Source organism: Temnothorax nylanderi, unplaced genomic scaffold (genome assembly GCF_030848795.1).
Source record: "Temnothorax nylanderi isolate EJ_2023f unplaced genomic scaffold, tnyl_v1.0 TNYL_tig0060_pilon, whole genome shotgun sequence".
Taxonomy (NCBI): Eukaryota; Metazoa; Arthropoda; class Insecta; order Hymenoptera; family Formicidae; genus Temnothorax; species Temnothorax nylanderi.
In genome coordinates this window covers 697,866-715,766 of record NW_027249122.1, presented here as the reverse complement: position 1 = coordinate 715,766, position 17,901 = coordinate 697,866, and the positions used below count along the sequence as shown (strand labels likewise).

Sequence of the window (17,901 nt, the reverse complement as noted above, 5' to 3'; positions counted from 1 at the left end):
TTTCCGATCTTCAGCAGCGTGTTAATTCGCGTCTGCAAACAGCTGCGACTCGTCGACTGGGTAATAGGGCTGGAGAGAACACGCGGATTATTTAAAAACGTTTACTTAAAAATACAATCTTTTTAAACATAAATGGCAATACGAATAATTAGCAAGAAGAAAAAAAACGTCGTTCTATTACTTAGGATTCTTCTGTGGTGGAAAATGACGTTCTCTGCCGGCACCGATTTAGCAGCAGTACAAGAGTATTTCGTCAATTTTCCGTTTCATATGCGCGGGTTTCCAACCCTCTTGCCGTGCTTGTCTGTTGATCGGCTTAAAATCCGGTTGTATACCCGAGCAATGGAAGTATCTCTGAATGAGATTAGCGATAGGTAATCCCGCAGGAGTGATATATTTCGCTCAACCGTAACTCTTGATTGACGACTTCCACTTTATTTGAAACGATTCTATGTGCTCCAGATTAACACCTGTGAAGTAAATATATATCGAGCAAACATTACATTTTGCTGTAAGAGTAAATCTCAGATTTGTATGTTTTAATTCAAAATTATAACTTTGTGTGATATAACACAATTAATCGATAATATCGTTCAAAGAATTAAACTCAAGACACCGATTAAAAATGTAAAAAAATGTTTTTCATAGATCTATATAATTTATTTACTATTATGTACGCACAACACATCCTATATATATATATATATATATATATATATATATAAAACGAGATTAATCAGCTAATCGTTTGGTGCCAGCGTTCTAAGAATAAGAAAGAAAAAAAAAGAAACAGAAGCGATAGCTACCTGCACTTTTTGCTAATCCATCGGGACTGAAAGTCATAGCTTTCCTATCATCCGGTCTGGAACCAGTCAGAAGGGTTACAACTGGTACCTCCCCGTCACCAGTAAGACCGACTTTTGCTTGTTGAGTAAGGAAGTGACAACACTCTATTATCTGGAAAAATAACCACGCTTCCTTGTCCTTTGGTCTTGGTCCTTTTATTAACGGCAGCGCCAAACGCTCGTGAGGTCTTTGCGCCCGTAAACACCTTGTGCCACGCCTCAATTGATTCTCCAGCCATCGCGTCGCTTCTCTCGCCTGAGGGCTTACACGTTTCATTTCATCCAAAGCAGAGACAACTGTAAATGTGATTGCAGTCTTATATAAATAACAGAAAATAAAACAACTCTTGCATTCATCTTTGGATACATCGTGAGATGAAAATTTTCATCTTATATAGGATGATAGTTTCCGACAACAGATTTACTTACCAGCCGCGGGAATAACCACTACAAATTTCCTTGCGTATACCAAGCGTTTTAGAGCTGACATATGCTTGGTTAAAGCTTCATGATCGGGAACAAGGTATGGCGAAATCCATCGAGATCGTAATTGACTCTCTAGAGCTCGAACTTCGGCGCTCAGCCACAATTTGCCCATGTGTCTCATGAGCTTCCCTTTCGAATGTTCCGGTCCAAAGTTCTTCTCGTCCAGATCTATCACCTTTGGAGCGTTCGAGGAGCTCGCGTCCGTTACCATGAACAATCGCTCGGTCTGATCGTACTGCACCCTTGAATTCTCGACAGAACAAAGATGATGTCCGAATTCGATTAGCTTCAACACTCTCAGTAGCGTTTCTTCCCGCTTGTTCATTCGGTGTTTACGAAGTATTTGCCAATCGAGAGTTTTGTAAGCGTTTTCCAGCAAATTCAATCCTCGAAGATCAATGTCCTCAGGTAGAGGTATCTTTTTCACACACTCCTTCAATCTCTCCACACTGGATAGAATCGTGGAATCCTCGCTTCCCTGCACAAGAGTCTCGATGTCCATGTCGATTAGATTTAACAGGATCGTAAAACGCTTCAACAATGTCCGTGAACTCTTGGCGCATATCCTCACGATGTCAGGATTACTTTGAAGCCAGTCGCAGCACACTTTTATAGACACGAGGATCTCCTTGCCAACCAATATGTTCAGAATGTCATCTGACTTTAAGTTCTTCTTCAATTGTGTCACATAAAAAATGGTGTTCGCGTTCCCTTCCTCGAAGGTACTAGTCGAGTCCGTGTTCGTGATGGTCACGGCACTGCTGGAATTTGTTATGGAATCCTTATCACTCATCGCTTTCGAGTCCGTCTGCTGATCAGTCGCGTGCTGTTGGCCGTTAACCAAATGGTCAGTACCGTTTTTATCGCAATTCTCCGTTTTCTCAGTGATATCGCTGCCATGGCCGTTCATCTCTTCTTTCGCTATCTGCGCTACGTTTTCGATAGTCTGAATCATATTTTCTGGAGACGATTCTTCGTCGTCCGTATTGTCATCTGACAATGCGTTGTCTTCCTCCGTCTCAGACACATCAGAATTGACTTCGTCACTGGACGATGCCAGAGTTGATTGGTCTATGTCGCTCGCATCCGAATCGGAGCTAGTTCTCCTTTTTCGTCTACGAAGCTTGTTGAGAAGACTTTTCGATTTGTCGCGAGTCTTTTTGGGACCTGATTCGTTCGTGATTCCATTGTCTGACGACTTGGCTTTATTATTCTCATCTAAATTGAGTACATTATTGTCTTTGCTCAGTGTAGATTCTTTTTCTTCTATGTGATCCCCATTGTTTCCCAATTCAGTTGACGCCTGATTTTTCTGTGCATTTTTCAACTTGGTAGAATAAGTATCTCCTTTCACAGTTGCTTCTACATCAGGCACTGCCGTTTCTATGATCATTTCTTGGAGTTTTGTTATTATAAATTCTAGCAATTGCGATAGTATCGCTAAAGTTATGGCAACAACGCCCTGTACTTCGTTGGATTCTTTGTTCTTTAATCTAGAAATTGACATTAAGCATATTGTCACAATCTTAAACACCATGTCGTCTGTTAAATAAAGCGTTGGTCTGTTTTTACAATTTTGAAGATATGTTTCTATGTTATCCACGCTTTCTAGACAATTTGCGTTATTTGGCTCGATTTGATCCATTGTCAAACAATTCTCTAAATAGGTTAATAGAGCCTGTTGAAAAAAATCATTGCAAACTGTGAAAAATGTTTCCGTAAAATTATCAATAAATATTTTACAAGTTTTATCACATACCTGACATTCTTGATTTATCTTGTCAGAATATGGATTTTCATAATCCCATAAACGTAATAAAGAAAATAATCGCGAGACGCAATGCTGGACAGAATTGCTTTCATCTGTATAGCTGGACTGAGTTATTATAATTTTCTTTAAATTTCCTTCTGCCCCCTCAAATGGCTCAGAACACAAAACGCTGCAAAATAATCAGAATTATATTGTAGATTGAAAAATACTTGCATACTAATAAAAAGAAAATAAAGTTACTAGGATATTTATTATTCGAGGGTATCAATCCTCATCATTAAATAACAGCTTATTATTAACACCAACCTTCTCATGTAATGATAGGCTGCATCTAATCCATAATTTTTATTGCCCGCTATAGTACCAAGCTGATTGTGAGGCATACCAAGGTTTGGATCAATGGCTATAGCCATCTGATAATACCTGTTTGCTATCATTGGATCCCAGTTTGAATTTAATTCTAATTTGTACCTACTCAAATCTCCAAGGCATACCAAACTTCGATGGATCAATCGCATGACACATTGTTTGAGCTCCTTTGTGTGATTTTTAGGTTGCCCTGTTTTAGTTCTTGCCTATCATAAATTTACAATCATATTACTACATATTACGAATCGCGATGTCTCGTATACAAGAATGTAATTGCCATAATTAATGAAAAATCAATTGATATATCTTTAACATAAGATTTTTATTTTCTAGCCTGCACCATCTAAGTTGAACACTAAAAAATTTTCTTACGCATGATGAAATACTTTCATTGTAAATGAAAGCAAAATCGACAACACCAACAAGGTCTAGATCATATTCCATTTGCAGCCTCATTATCAGATGATGATAATATCCCACACCTCCAGCCAAGTGGACCAAAAGCAGTGTTTTTTCCATATCATTCCAGGTATTACCCTGAAATATTGTTATATTATTAATAATTACTTTGTATCATAATACACAAGAAATTTTCTGTATATATTCATATATACAGAATATTTATATACAATATATAAAGGAGATATTGTATATAAAATAATATATAGAATTTATTATATCCTCATATTGTTATTGTTAGCTCCATTTTTCAATATATTATTGTAAATATTACCTTCCGTAATTTTTTGGCTGTGTACACAACATCGTAGAAAGCCTTTCTCCACAGTAGCTCCTCAATTTTAAGCGCGTTTCCAACGGGGTCTTTCAAAATCAGTCTCTCGCAATAATCCTTAAGTTTCATGCGCTGAATCTTCCCAGATGGAACAAATATATCGCTTACTGTCAGGGCACGATTCTTTTGCTCGTCCAATTTCTTCACGATCTCTGTCACGCTTCTTAAACAGACAAATAAAATGTACGTTTAAAGAGTGAACCAGCACATTTGCGCCACGTGAAGGTCATTATCAAAGATACACCCTCGACTGTAGATACAATATAATCTCTCATTTGCCAGTTTATCTCTCGTATCATGTTAAAAACACAAACATGTCTACATAATAAATACAGACGTTCCACCGACTAAGAACCGGATCGATTGCGTCTGATATATTGCAAATCACGAAAGCAAAAGTCATCGAGAAACGTGCGAGTAAAAAAACAAGCATGGCGATTGGGAGACGGTTGGGACGGTGGGTCTGGATGGGTTAGGTTCACGTCTCTCGAAAAATCACTTTGCCTTGCATCTCTTCAAAATCGTTAGGAAAGTTTTTTCTTTTCGCCACGACGGAGTAATTACTTTCGGAGGAGAGTATCGTTAATCGTTTCCCACGCGGGGAAGCGGAGGGATGAGGCGATGAGGGACTTACTTGTGCAGACGTCTCGTGACTTCGAGGCAGTCCGCTGCTCGGACCTCCGCCGCGGCGTTAAACGTTCTTCTCATTTTGCGCTATTCATGACCCGCTTTCCGGCCGACTCGTCGTTACTCATTGCCCCGCGGTCCCCTGGGAGTCCTGGGACGCGCATCTCCTCCGCAAACTGAGAAACCTCGACATTCGTCGCCCGTACATACGTCGAGGTCGACCACGTCGTCGCTACTGTACCCGTACACGTACAGTCAGTACAGTGTTCACTTCCTCTTTCCGTTTCCGTTGCCGTTGCTCCAAAGTCCAAACTCTACTCCAAACCAAACGCGATGACCACGCAGACCACGATGGAAAGAAAGAAAAGTGTGCTAATACGCACATGTCTGAACCAATGGCTGCGTTCAGCGGAAATAGCAGCTCGGTGATTATTTAATATGATTGGTTCTTGCCTTTGGATTCTACACCGGATCTAATTGTAGAAACCAATCGTAATAAAGAATCATTGGGCGCGTTCAGCAGAACAAACCGCTCAGTAGCAATCGAACGTGATTGGTTCTTACTTTTAGACCCAACAAATCAACGTAGCGTGTTGATAAGACGACACTCAACAGTTGTGTCTGCTGAACGCGGCCATTGAGCGCTCGCTGAGCTGCCTTTTCCGCGCAGAACCGGCAGAACATAACCAATTTTTCGTCTTTTTCCTCTTTCCACCGCAAATGCCGATGTCGCCGGACGCCGATACGTCATCCAGTGTTATACAGAGACTATAGCGGAGCGGTCCGATACGTTAAGCTGAAATTTCACGCAAGCGAAGAAAAGCTAGCGTTTATCCCCACTCCACCTCACTGTAAAGCCAGCGAAGAACAGCTAACGCTATCGCCTCTATCTTTTTCATGGAGCGAAGAAAAGCTGGCGTATTACCCCTACTTCACGAAATGCAAAGTAGCATTGAAAAGCAGAGCTAACGCTACTTAACCTAGAAGAAGAAGAACTACGTATAATAAAAATGGAGTACTCCAATTATTATAGACAGTACATCGCGTACGTTGAATATTACAGACGTACAGTGGCAGCTACAGTTGCAGCAGAGGTTGTAAGGAGACGACGCATAGCCGCTATAGCTGCTATGTATTTAATGAAAAAAAAAGAAGATACGCGAAGAAAAGGTTTTGGGTAGCACCCATTTTCGAAAATTGTGATAAACATAGTTTTTTCTTTGCGTCGGTCCCGAAGTTAATATTGGAGGACATACGATTCCACAATTACTTTCGGATGACCGCAACTCAGTTGGAAGAATTGTTGGGCATCGTTTGAAATATTCAAATTAATAAAAGGTAAACAAGTTGTATCTCATAATTGTAAATCAGCATAGAAAAGAAACTTGTAATAGAAGATTGATGATATTATATAAATATGCAAAATAAAAAAATTAAGTGTCTGTGTACTTTTCAGCTTGAATATCTTATTTTTATCAGATTACTTTTATCAGATTATTTTTATCAGATTTATAGAATTATAAACTGAATGTAACGAACAGGATATCAGGATTTTGTGCAAATCTACTGAAATGTAAAACGTATCAAGTAAATTTCTGTCAATTTTAGGAAACCAGGAGGATGAGGAACATTGATGTCAAAGCTGTGATTCGAGATATTGAACGTACCATTGCAAAAGCCACAGAGCTGAGCGAAACCCCTGAGATTAAAATCGAGCAGCATGATACATTTTTCAAGGCAAAGGATGGAAGATTAAAGTTACGAAAGTTTAAGGTTGGAGTAATTGTTAGTTTTTCAATTAACACATCCCCATTTTTTCAGCAGATTAAAATATATACTTTGCTCAGAACGTATCACTTTTTAAGAAACAATCGAAAATTTATGATACTTTTAAAGATTAGAGAGAGAAAGCATACAAGTATAAATTCCTCTTTTAACGTTACATTGTATTATTATCTTAGTACAAAACATTTTTTTCTCGTCCTATAGGATGGTGCGGCAGAGTTAATTTTGTATAAGCGACCCGATGTTCTGGGACCAAAATTATCTACTTACGACAAAGTAGAGCTAAATGCAGATATCGTAGAATCAATCACAAATATTTTGTCCCAAGCCATGGGTGTGCTAGGAATTGTTAAGAAGACAAGACTCTTGTATATTGTGGGGCAAACTCGAATCCACATTGACAAAGTCGATGGTTTGGGTGATTTTATAGAGTTAGAGGTTTGTAAATCTACTTGTTACATATATTGTATGTTATGTAGCTGTATTAGTAAAGATATAATCAATTTGCAATGATTTATTAATGCAGGTAGTGCTGAAAGAAGATCAGGACGTAGAAGAGGCACGGGACATCGCTGACAACCTCATGCAAAAACTGTTCATAAAAGAAGACGATTTAATCGCAGAAGCATATGTAGATCTGCTTAATTCAAAAAAATAACTATCGTTTATCCTGCTGCTTTCCCATACAAATGTAAAAAGAAATAATGGTTAATTTACTTGCTCGAAGATATAAAGTATAATATTTTTGATAATAAATGATACGTCTCACACGATGACAAAGCAGCTGTCTTTTTTTTTTATAAATTTTATAATGGATGCATGGTACATGTATCATGAAATAATTGATTTTTCTGTATGCCGTTTGCATTGATTATTTTAATGAAAAGCGCTAAATTATCCTTTTTACACTTAAAATAAGTATATAATTATTAGCTGTCGAGCTGTCGGAGAGAAAGAGAAAAAAGATGAAAAGAAATCAGCTATACGAAGAACAAAACTTCTTACAATTTGAAAAGAGAAAGAGCGAAGACTAGAATCAGAGAGAAGGATGAGAGTGGTCATTCCCGCATTTTAGGTGGTCCCCGTCCATGAGCGCCTCTATGTGCACAAAACGTGCACATTGAACTACGTAGCCATGTCCACGAAAATTTCTGATGGGTAACGCGTTATGTGCACGCTCTATTGGTTCTGTTCCGTGCTATGTGCACGATCTTTTGGTTCTGTTCCGTGCTATGTCGAAAGCGTCGGTAATGCATAATACTTGTATGGAGGGGATGTGCTGGCCGCGGCGGCCGCGCTCGACGCTCGGCAACACTCGGCAAGCTTCGAGCCAGTTCGAGCGAAGAGAGAAGGACAGACATACGATCTGCTGTCTCCTTATTATGATGTAGCTGTAGCTGCTTAGCACGCATTTCGGGTATCGCGTCTCGCGTCTCACCAAGCGTCGAGTCTCGAGTTGGCAAATCGACGATGCGTTGCGTTACATTTAACATTTGACGACTAAATTTGTTAGACTTGAAACACAGCTCCGGTTGGAGTAGTAAAATCATCCCCCCCTTCACCTAATTAAATCGATTCGATTTAATTTTTGATGCTATATGCATCTAAATAACTGTAAAGAAATCATTGCGAAAAATATTACCTCTGCCAGGGGGTTCGAACCTGGAACTTCCTTCCAGGTTCTGTGTTTCAAGTCTGGCAAATCTAGTCGTCACGCAGTCAAAGGTTGGAAAATATGTAAAATAAAAATATAAATAAAACTTTCGCGCATCATTTACCGCGCTGGTTCTTAATTAGCCCGGTTTCTATATTCATGCGGATTTCGATTGAAACCTATACTTCGAATTCCAAATTAATAAATTCCTATAGGAATTTGCACATCGCTTCTTCACCATTGTTAAGTGTGCAAATTAAGAATTTGCACGTTGCTTCATCAACCATTTGATTTCGCTCACTTATAAAGCTTCTTCTATGAGAAAGCTCTTGTGTTTTATTTGATGCATAATAAGTATTTATTAATTTGGCTTTCTCATAGAGGAAGAATAGAACTCCGGTTAATACTTTCCGAGATATAGCCGATCAAAGTTATACAGTATCGAACGAAAAATAAATTTTTGTCACACAACTGTCATAATTTGAATTTATCGATAAAAAAATGTTTGAACCCAGAAATAGCTTTCCTATTTTTTACCTAGTTAAGCCTTGAATTTTTGGAGAGTTTTCATTCAATGCTAAAGTATTGATATTGAATTTTACAACTAACCAGAGCTAGCGACTGGCGAATTCCTGATCGCGCGACTTCGGCTCATGTCTGAGCTATTAATTTTACAAGAGAAATGCCCTCCTCCCGGATCTTTTTATAGGAAATTTAATTCTCTACAAAATTATCTTTGTGCAATTTTGCTGTATTTCGAACGGTTTTCGCAGCGTTTCGAGTAAAAGGTCGAAAGGGACCAATTTTTTATAATTTATATTTTATTATTATTATTTTTTTACAAAGCACAAAATTGATATGTTTATATCTGCAGTGCCATTTACTATATCGAATGGCACATAAATTAAACTTCCGAATTCAAATTCGATTAAAACCGTAAATTGACTGGCCTATGAGGCTACATGCTGCGGACGATATTGCTGGTCCCTTGTTTGTAGAAAAATGTCGAAAATGTTGAACGTTTGATTATGAAAATCTTGCAATTGACATTACGCTTATAACAGATGAGCGTGCAAAAATCTTGTCTGTATTTGACATATCACACTTGTGAAAGATAAGCTTGTAAAAAATCTGCAAAAGAAATGTAAACGTGCAAAGAAACTTGTCTGCAATAATACATACGATACAGACACAGAAGAAAATGTAAATATATTGTAAATAATTGATTTCTTCATTATTGCAATAATTTGAATATTGAAACTATTTTGTACTATATGCTTTCTAATTACTTATATATGAATTACCAACAATATATATTAATAACAAATAATAAATTAAGGAAGTATTTTGATTTGAAAGTTCGTAAAAATAGGTATTTTTTATGAATTTTTGTAGGAAACGGAGAAAGCGAATAACATTAAACTTTTCATGTTCTTTTAACATTATTTTGAGAATATATTTTTATTTTTTAAGTAACAAAAATGCTCTATTTTCTATGTTATATCCTGGTCACTAGAATAAGGTATAAATGAAAGACGATGTAAATGATTCCAACTGTTCTAGGTATCAGAAACGCAAAAACCAACATTTTTCTTATTCAGAAGAGAAGTGTGACTATCATCTGAACTAGAATAAACATTATACGTTTATTAGTTTTTTTTTCTTTTAATAAAATACTTCCAAAGTTTCGAAAAAAGTTATAATATTTTTAATAAAAAGGCCGCCAGAATGGAAATATTAGTTTAGTTCTAGTTCAGACGATAGCCACACTTCTCCTGAATAAAAAAATTTTTGGTTTTTGCGTTTCAGATACTTAGAACAGCTAGAATCATTTACACCGTCTCGCGTCTGTCATTTACACCTTCTAATGACAGGATATAATATGGACAAGAAGAGCATTTTTATTACTTAAAACTAAAAATATATTTTCAAAATAAGGCTAAATAAACATGTATGTACAGTTTAGCGTTATTCGCTCTTTTCGTTTCCCTGCAAAAAATTCCTGAAAAATATCTTTCTTTATGACTTTTCAAACCAGAATATCTCCTTAACAATTTTTTACATTTTTTTCTGATGGAAGAGATTACCTTTTTTACTTCTCAATATAAATAAATTTTATAGTTATGTTGTCATCGTTTTATTCGATTATTTCGGCGTTTTTATATTTGTGATTCAATTAGATTGTTTATTTTATTTATATTATTATTAAGAGATTGTTTAATGTTTTAAAATGTTAACTTAAACACGTTATCATGTTTTTTGATATTTATTTTCTTCTTTCATAGCAATCCGTTCCGAAGAAGACTATAAGTACAGTCGAAACGTTAACCGTGTGTATTGTTTGTTTAATAAATTGTTTCTATTTTAATCCAATATCTCTCTTTTGGCGCTCGTGATTTGGTCGTTTAAACATGGATAGCTAAAATTATATACTTAATAAGAGTAAAAACAACACTACAATTTTTTTCTCGATAGTTAATATTTATTTAATTATTATTATGCATTTAAATATTTTTAAATATTATGCTATACTGTGCTAAAGTTAATGTTTTTAATGTAGGACTTTTTTCAGATAAAAAAGCGTATGGGCAAAAACAAGGATTGCTATTTTTATACATTATCCTTACAAACTTTAATTTTTATGTTTGTTAATATTTATTTAATTATATTTGTAAATTTTATATTTATAAATTTCATATATAATAATATAATTAAATAAATATATATTTATAAACATAACAATTAAAATTCGTAAGTGGAAACATAAATGTAACGCAACGCATCGTCGATTTGCCAACTCGAGACTCGACGCTTGGTGAGACGCGATACCCGAAATGCGTGCTAAGCAGCTACAGCTACATCATAATAAGGAGACAGCAGATCGTATGTCTGTCCTTCTCTCTTCGCTCGAACTGGCTCGAAGCTTGCCGAGTGTTGCCGAGCGTCGAGCGCGGCCGCCGCGGCCAGCACATCCCCTCCATACAAGTATTATGCATTACCGACGCTTTCGACATAGCACGGAACAGAACCAAAAGATCGTGCACATAGCACGGAACAGAACCAATAGAGCGTGCACATAACGCGTTACCCATCAGAAATTTTCGTGGACATGGCTACGTAGTTCAATGTGCACGTTTTGTGCACATAGAGGCGCTCATTGACGGGGACCACCTAAAATGCGGGCATGACCACTCTCATCCTTCTCTCTGTTTCTATTCCCTGTTCCTATTGCCTGTTGCCTGGCATTGTGCAAGGGGCTTTATGTTCTCTTTCTTTTTCTTACCAGAGACAGAGAGAAACCTGAGAGAGGCCATCCCGCCTCCCGGCCTTTTTCGTGGGGACGCATTTTCCGACGCGCCGCCTGAGAAAGTGCAACTCAACTACGTCGTTTCGCTCGGTAACTGCACATGGTTTGCGTCCGTGCTAATGGTTCGTGTCCGAACTAGCCAGCTGGAGCCGCAACCTCTTGCTCATCATGCTTCCCGCGTAACAGGAGTGATTTCTGAGGAATTACAGACGACTCCAAACTCGAGATTCTCGCTTTTCTCACAATTTAAAATTCTTTTCATAATTTTTATCATCTTTCAAGCGTGTCAACGAATGCATAATGTATTTTACTTAATAACAATTTAATACTAATATGTATTGTTCATTATATTAACATGTACTTATTAATAACATTTGCTTATGTGTGATACATATGTATAAATAATTCACGCGTACGCATAAGCGATATATACATATGTATATTGCAAAATTAACAATAAAATGATAACAAATTGAAATCAACTCCGGCGTGCGTTCAATCCACCGGCCATCCTCCGTCGTGCGCTAATCCATCGGCCATCCATCAGCCATCCTCCGGCGTGCGTTTAATCCACCGGCCATCCTCCGGCGTGCGTTCAATCCACCGGCCATCCTCCGGCGTGCGTTTAATCCATCGGCCATCCATCAGCCATCCTCCGGCGTGCGTTTAATCCACCGGCCATCCTCCGGCAAGCGTTTAATCCATCGGCCATCCACCAGCCATCCTCCGGCGTGCGTTCAATTTACCGGCCATCCTCCGGCGTGCGTTTAATCCATCGGCCATCCATCAGCCATCTCCGGCGTGCGTTTAATCCACCGGCCATCCTCCGGCGAGCGTTTAATCCATCGGCCATCAACCAGCCATCCTCCGTCATGCGTTTATTCCATCGGCCATCCACTAGCCATCCTCCGGCGTGCGTTTAATCCATCGGCCATCCACCAGCCATCCTCCGGCGTGCGTTTAATCCATCGGCCATCCACCAGCCATCCTCCGGCGTGCGTTTAATCCATCGGCCATCCACCAGCCATCCTCCGGCGTGCGTTTAATCCATCGGCCATCCACCAGCCATCCTCAGGCGTGCGTTTAATCCACCGGCAATCCTCCGGCGTGCGTTTAATCCATCGGCCATCCACCAGCCATCCTCCGGCGTGCGTTTAATCCACCGGCCAACCTCCGGCGAGCGTTTAATCCATCGGCCATCCACCAGCTATCCTCCGGCGTGCGTTTAATCCATCGGCCATCCACTAGGCATCCTCCGGCGTGCGTTTAATCCATCGGCCATTCACCAGCCATCCTCCGGCGTGCGTTTAATCCATCGGCCATCCACCAGCCATCCTCCGGCGTGCGTTTATTCCATCGGCCATCCACTAGCCATCCTCCGGCGTGCGTTTAATCCATCGGCCATCCACCAGCCATCCTCCGGCGTGCGTTTAATCCATCGGCCATCCACCAGCCATCCTCCGGCGTGCGTTTAATCCACCGGCCAACCTCCGGCGAGCGTTTAATCCATCGGCCATCCACCAGCTATCCTCCGGCGTGCGTTTAATCCATCGGCCATCCACTAGCCATCCTCCGGCGTGCGTTTAATCCATCGGCCATTCACCAGCCATCCTCCGGCGTGCGTTTAATCCATCGGCCATCCACCAGCCATCCTCCGGCGTGCGTTTATTCCATCGGCCATCCACTAGCCATCCTCCGGCGTGCGTTTAATCCATCGGCCATCCACCAGCCATCCTCCGGCGTGCGTTTAATCCATCGGCCATCCACCAGCCATCCTCCGGCGTGCGTTTAATCCATCGGCCATTCACCAGCCATCCTCAGGCGTGCGTTTAATCCACCGGCCATCCTCCGGCGAGCGTTTAATCCATCGGCCATCCACCAGCCATCCTCAGGCGTGCGTTTAATCCACCGGCAATCCTCCGGCGTGCGTTCAATCCACCGGCCATCCTCCGTCGTGCGCTAATCCATCGGCCATCCATCAGCCATCCTCCGGCGTGCGTTCAATCCACCGGCCATCCTCCGGCGTGCGTTTAATCCATCGGCCGTCCATCAGCCATCCTCCGGCGTGCGTTTAATCAATCGGTCATCCACCAGCCATCCTCTGGCGTGCGATTAATCCACCGGCCATCCTCCGGCGAGCGTTTATTCCATCGGCCATCCACCATCCATCCTCTGGCGTGCGTTTAATCCACCGACCATCCTCCGGCGTGCGTTGAATCCTTCGGCCATCCACCAGCCATTCTCCGGCGTGCGTTTAATCCACCGGCCATCCTCCGGCGTGCGTTTAATCCATCGGCCATCCACCAGCCATTCTCCGGCGTGCGTTTAATCCATCGGGCATCCACCAGCCATCCTCCGGCGTGCGTTGAATCCATCGGCCATCCACCAGCCATCCTCCGGCGTGCGTTTAATCCATCGGCCATCAACTAGCCATCCTCTGGCGTGCGTTTAATCCACCGGCCATCCTCCGGCGTGCGTTTAATCCACCGGCCATCCTCCGCCGAGCGTTTAATCCATCGGCCATCCACCAGCCATCCTCCGGCGTGCGTTTATTTCATCGGCCATCCACCAGCCATTCTCCGGCGTGCGTTTAATCCACCGGCCATCCTCCGGCGTGCGTTTAATCCATCGGCCATCCACCAGCCATTCTCCGGCGTGCGTTTAATCCATCGGGCATCCACCAGCCATCCTCCGGCGTGCGTTGAATCCATCGGCCATCCACCAGCCATCCTCCGGCGTGCGTTTAATCCATCGGCCATCAACTAGCCATCCTCTGGCGTGCGTTTAATCCACCGGCCATCCTCCGGCGTGCGTTTAATCCACCGGCCCTCCTCCGGCGTGTGTTTAATCCATCGGCCATCCACCAGCCATCCTCCGGCGTGCGTTTAATCCATCGGCCATCCATCAGTCCTCCTCCTTACTTACTCGGTTAGGAGGAGCGCGTGCCCCGAGGTCGTGCCCCGGCGGTCACGGTGTTCTACAGCCAAGCGTGTCAGAGTGGCGTGAGGCCTCGCGGCCGATCGCCGTTAATACTCCCGCGTGATCCGATTCGAGGGACGCTAGGGTTTCGTTTTAATGTCTGCACTATAGTGTAGACATTATGTGTAGCCATGGCTCGGTGTTTGGATAACGTCAATGAAATTAGAAGTTGTATCGTTAGATAATGAAGATATGGAAGGTGTTGAAGATGTTGTGGATTGACAATTTGTTGCATTGAAAGAACCACTTTTGTAGCAGTATCTTTAAGAATGCTTTGTAAATTAGGTATGAATAAAATTTAGTTTATTATTAGATAACTGATTAAAATTAGTTAAATATTTCCACCAATGGCTGCCGAGCCATAGTTACAATAGGCGGCCGATAAGTGGCGGCGGCGTCACTTGTGAAATGATTAATTTGTTAATTTTTCAATAAAAATGCAATAAATCATTAAAATAATGATGGAGCAATAAGGAGCAATCGTTCTATGCCGGATTTAATTGCATAGAGTTATTAGAAATATGTTTTTGAGTGAAAGTTATAAATTTTACGTTTTTTTTAAATATCTTAAAAAATAATAATTTTAAAAGGGGAGCAATTGTTGATTCTGAGGGAGCAATTAGGGAGCAATCGTATGAGCTATAGTTTATTAAAAAATATGAACTTCCAGCGCCAACTTATTTCCGGTGATTTCAGCAGTGATGTCAGATGCTCGACGCTCGGTCAGCCGCGAGCCGGTGAGAATCGTGCTAGGCTTCTCGACGCTCACGCTCGCGCGCGCGCACCTAGGTCTTGTCGTACTTATTAATTACTTATGATATTTATTGATTTTATATATATATATATAAAATAAATAAATAAATAAATAAATAAATATAAATATATATAATATATAATATTAAAAAAAAAATATATATATATATATATATATATATATGAAGCCGAGACCGAAGATTAATGAACAATACTATTGTTATTATATAATAATAAAGAAAACTTATTTTGTAATTTGAAAATAATTTCTTATTTTTTTATTAGCAAATCGTTAACTTTTCTAAAGTTGTTAGAAAATATGCGAATAATTTTAATGATTGTCAAATAATTTTCCTAGTTTATATGTATTACATAACAACTCATTGCGAAAAAACCCTGACTGAGATAATATTTTTTCGCAATAAATTCTTTACAGTAATATTCGGGGAAAGGGGGGATGTTAGATACGATTTGTATCAGCATCAAAAATTAAATCAATTTGCGATTTATTTAAGTAAATTTACTGTTCTAACGAAAAAACTGTGTTTCAAGACCGACAATTCGTTGGCGCGCAGTTTAGTTGGAAATAGTATTAGAAATTCACACGGAAATTATTTGCTACTTAGATCCTAGCTCGGACTTGATGGCGTTCTTATATTATATTAATTTAATGTCAAATATACAGTCTTAATAACTAATTTTTGAAGGAAATTTATAGTTTTTAGAGAAAGAAAATTCTCGAAATTATCGATGATTGTACGTGATATAAAATTTGAATATTCCATTTGTTTTCAAACTTTGTGCGCTCGCCGCAGTGACTATTGTTAAAATGCAATGCATTCTGCGCTCGCCGCAGTGACTACCGTCAAAATGCATTCTGCGCTTAGCGCTGTTTATAATGTGCAAATAAAATATACGCTCGCTCATCTATCTGCATTAGTGTCATCTTGTGCACTGTGTTCATACAAGAATTCGTGCAAATGGAGTAAATTGCTACCCATATGTGCACATGGGTGCATTTATATCTTACCGTTTAGAGTACAAAATATCTATTCTCTAATGGGTAGATATGATTGCAACCCGTCTGTAATACACAGCAGCGTGTTTATAATCCAGTAAGTAAATTAATAGCAAATTGTTGCCAATTTGGCATTAAACTCACTTACAAAGAACTTTGCCCATTTTTATAAAGGTTTTAGGCCCCTCGCGTTTAGTAACAAGATTTAAAATGAAAGATTATTGTTGGAGAATCGAAATATTTCTATATAAACATAATCCTTTATTGTAAGTTAATACCGTTCAGAGATACACTCTTTGAAAAATTAGAAAAATGTACGAAATGGCTTTGTTTCATTCGATTTTTCGACATCCTAGGCACCTCCCTGTGATGACGGATAATAAACTATTTTAATATATCAATTGAAGTACTTTATACAAATAAATTTGTTACTACTGATCCAGCTAATTGCAAGTTTCTGGATGTGAGTCAGGGATATTCAAAATAATGGATTGTAACCATTACCACTATCACCACGGAGAAAAGTCCTGGATGCCGAGAAATCAAATGAAAGAATGCTATATAGTATATTTTTCTAATGTTTCAGAAAGTGTATCTCTAAACAATGTCGACTTAGAGGATTATGTCTGTAGAATATTCTGATCCTCTAACAATAATTTTTTATTTTAGCAAAGTCTCGTTGTTAGACGCGAGGGTTCTAAAATAGCAATTCAATTTATTACTCGATTAACTGGCGCAATATATACAAAAATGCACAACGTTTCGGCTCTATATTCGAGCCCTTTTCAAGTGCGAACTGAAACAGGAACAGCGAAAAAGAAAAACAATATAAATAAATCGAGACAATATTAAGTTAACGACGTTATTAAATATTGAGCAATACCTATCATCTATTGACTCGTCACATAATTAGTACAGATTCCTGAGTTCACGAGCATGTTCCCGCATGGCCCTAAAGGTCAGCTGTGGACCAATCTTAATTTGTAGCAACAATGATATATGAGGAGAGAAAGCGACGATCAAGAAAAACTTACGAATCTCATAATAGAATTTCGCGTATGACTAGTTCTTCGTTGCGACATGTTACATGTATGCGAGTACTTGGGAGACTGAGCGGACAAAGAAAGAAACAAGGTGTCCCGAGGTAGAAATATAAACAATCAAACTGACATGATGACACTGTCGTATATCGTATTTAAATTCTCCGTATCTTTTTTTAAATTGATCGTGTTCTTATTTTTCTTTATAAAGAACATTTCAGCGATCTCTCTCATTTTCAACCCACACGGAGCAAAACATCCATTAGATGTCCATTAGACATCCATCATGGAGATTCAAAACCTCTAATGGACGTCCATGTAACATCCACAGAACTTCCACTAATACTCGAAATGTCCGCTTGTAGTACCTCCATTAGATCTCCATTAGACGTATTGATAGATCTCTTTTAGACGTCATATAGATCAACCATAGATGTTTCATGGAGCTTCGATGGATAATTAAAATATGTTAAC

General features: G+C 39.6%; 2 protein-coding genes across 3 annotated transcripts; one reads left to right on the top strand and one right to left on the bottom strand.

Moving 5' to 3' along the window:
• Positions 1 to 87: 87 nt before the first annotated feature.
• On the bottom strand, positions 88 to 5,211 carry Smg5 (Smg5 nonsense mediated mRNA decay factor). Its single transcript, XM_071707736.1, has 8 exons — positions 4,899 to 5,211; positions 4,205 to 4,427; positions 3,844 to 4,008; positions 3,409 to 3,677; positions 3,091 to 3,271; positions 1,275 to 3,009; positions 807 to 1,142; positions 88 to 470 (listed from the first exon to the last, which is right to left on the bottom strand). The coding sequence occupies exons 1-8, from the start codon at positions 4,970 to 4,972 to the stop codon at positions 403 to 405; spliced, it is 3,051 nt and encodes a 1,016-aa protein (XP_071563837.1). The 5' UTR covers positions 4,973 to 5,211; the 3' UTR covers positions 88 to 402.
• A 990-nt stretch (positions 5,212 to 6,201) lies between these two features.
• LOC139773345 (uncharacterized) lies at positions 6,202 to 7,449 on the top strand. 2 transcript variants are annotated; one of them, XM_071707744.1, is made up of 4 exons: positions 6,202 to 6,229; positions 6,500 to 6,664; positions 6,881 to 7,114; positions 7,203 to 7,449. In XM_071707744.1, the coding sequence occupies exons 2-4, from the start codon at positions 6,512 to 6,514 to the stop codon at positions 7,332 to 7,334; spliced, it is 519 nt and encodes a 172-aa protein (XP_071563845.1). In that variant the 5' UTR covers positions 6,202 to 6,229; positions 6,500 to 6,511; the 3' UTR covers positions 7,335 to 7,449. The 2 variants fall into 2 exon arrangements, with proteins under 2 accessions (XP_071563845.1, XP_071563844.1); XM_071707743.1 differs by having other exon boundaries at positions 6,500 to 6,676.
• The last annotated feature ends 10,452 nt before the right edge of the window (positions 7,450 to 17,901 follow it).